This window comes from Bison bison, unplaced genomic scaffold, assembly GCF_000754665.1.
Source record: "Bison bison bison isolate TAMUID 2011002044 unplaced genomic scaffold, Bison_UMD1.0 scf7180017864472, whole genome shotgun sequence".
NCBI classification, from domain to species: domain Eukaryota; kingdom Metazoa; phylum Chordata; class Mammalia; order Artiodactyla; family Bovidae; genus Bison; species Bison bison.
Genome location: NW_011495033.1, coordinates 14,797,867 through 14,798,901, shown reverse-complemented (window position 1 = coordinate 14,798,901; position 1,035 = coordinate 14,797,867). Strand labels below are relative to the sequence as shown.

Here is a 1,035-nt window from a genome sequence, read left to right as displayed (position 1 = left end):
ACGGGGCAGACGTGGAGTCAGACCAGCTGCCCGCAGAACCCTTTTCCCACAGGCCATCGGGTCTCTCTATGCCTTTCCACCGAGTCTGAAAAGTGACGGTGGGCTCAAAGGGTGCATATGGGTGGAGGGCTTTGGGAAGAGGAGCTTCAAAGTAAACGTATGGATGTGACGGTCCCCGCTACCTCCTACCTTCAAAGAAGCCATCCTCGTCCATGCTGCCATAGATGTAGATGTACTCGCCGGCGGTCAGCGGCAGCTCAGCCTCTGGGTTCTCGTTGGGGCCCTCGAAGGGGTTGTAGCTGCGGGGAGGCCCGGAGGAGGAGGGGGATGGTGACCAACATCCTGTCTCCTCCCCACCGTCACTTGGCCTTGGGGACACTTTGTTGTCCACCGTTAACCACAGAGAGTGCCCGCTGCACCCACCCCAGCCCAAGGAGGTGAAGATGACTTCTCCCGCCGTGACCCCCACCACGCCCCCTCCGTCTCGTTCCCCCCACACACCCCAAATGCCGGAGGGCCGGGGCGCAGAGGTCAGGGCCCACCTGTAGCGAGCTAGGAAGACCTGGACCCTGGCTCCGCCCCGGCCGCCCTCTGCCACTGCCGGGAGCAGCGAGACGCTGTCTGCCTCCAGTTCCTCCACCTCACTGGCTGTGTCCACCTAGGGGCAAGCAGAAAAGGGCCAGTCCTCTCCAGGACTCTGGGGCCGACCGCAAACTCGTCAGGGGAGGCCCCGCTGTCCTGAGACGAGAAACAGAGCAGATGCTGGACGAAGCCAGCAGCGGTGAGCTCCGCCAACGCTTTCTAAACCAGAACATCAGCCCTCGGGGCCTGGTGGAGCCCAGCGGTCCTGGGTCAAGGGACAGGGGTCAACAGTGACCCCTCCCTGAGCCCCGGCCTCTGCTGCACCAGCTCAGTAAATGAGACCACCGTGCCCAGCGCAGAGGGGGCAGCCACTCTGGTGGCGAGGGGCAAGGGGGCACCCAATGACAGTCTGTGTCTTTAAGGTTAAAAAACTGCAATAAAGCACTCTAGCTG

The 1,035-nt window shown here is 62.4% G+C and overlaps 1 protein-coding gene across 1 annotated transcript in view; it reads right to left on the bottom strand.

Moving 5' to 3' along the window:
* Nucleotides 1-1,035, bottom strand: part of BZRAP1 (benzodiazepine receptor (peripheral) associated protein 1) — a 24,044-nt gene that overhangs the window by 14,817 nt on the left and 8,192 nt on the right. Inside the window, 2 exon segments of the mRNA XM_010861722.1 lie at nucleotides 190-299; nucleotides 543-658. Of these exon segments, the coding sequence (XP_010860024.1) occupies nucleotides 190-299; nucleotides 543-658 (226 nt within the window).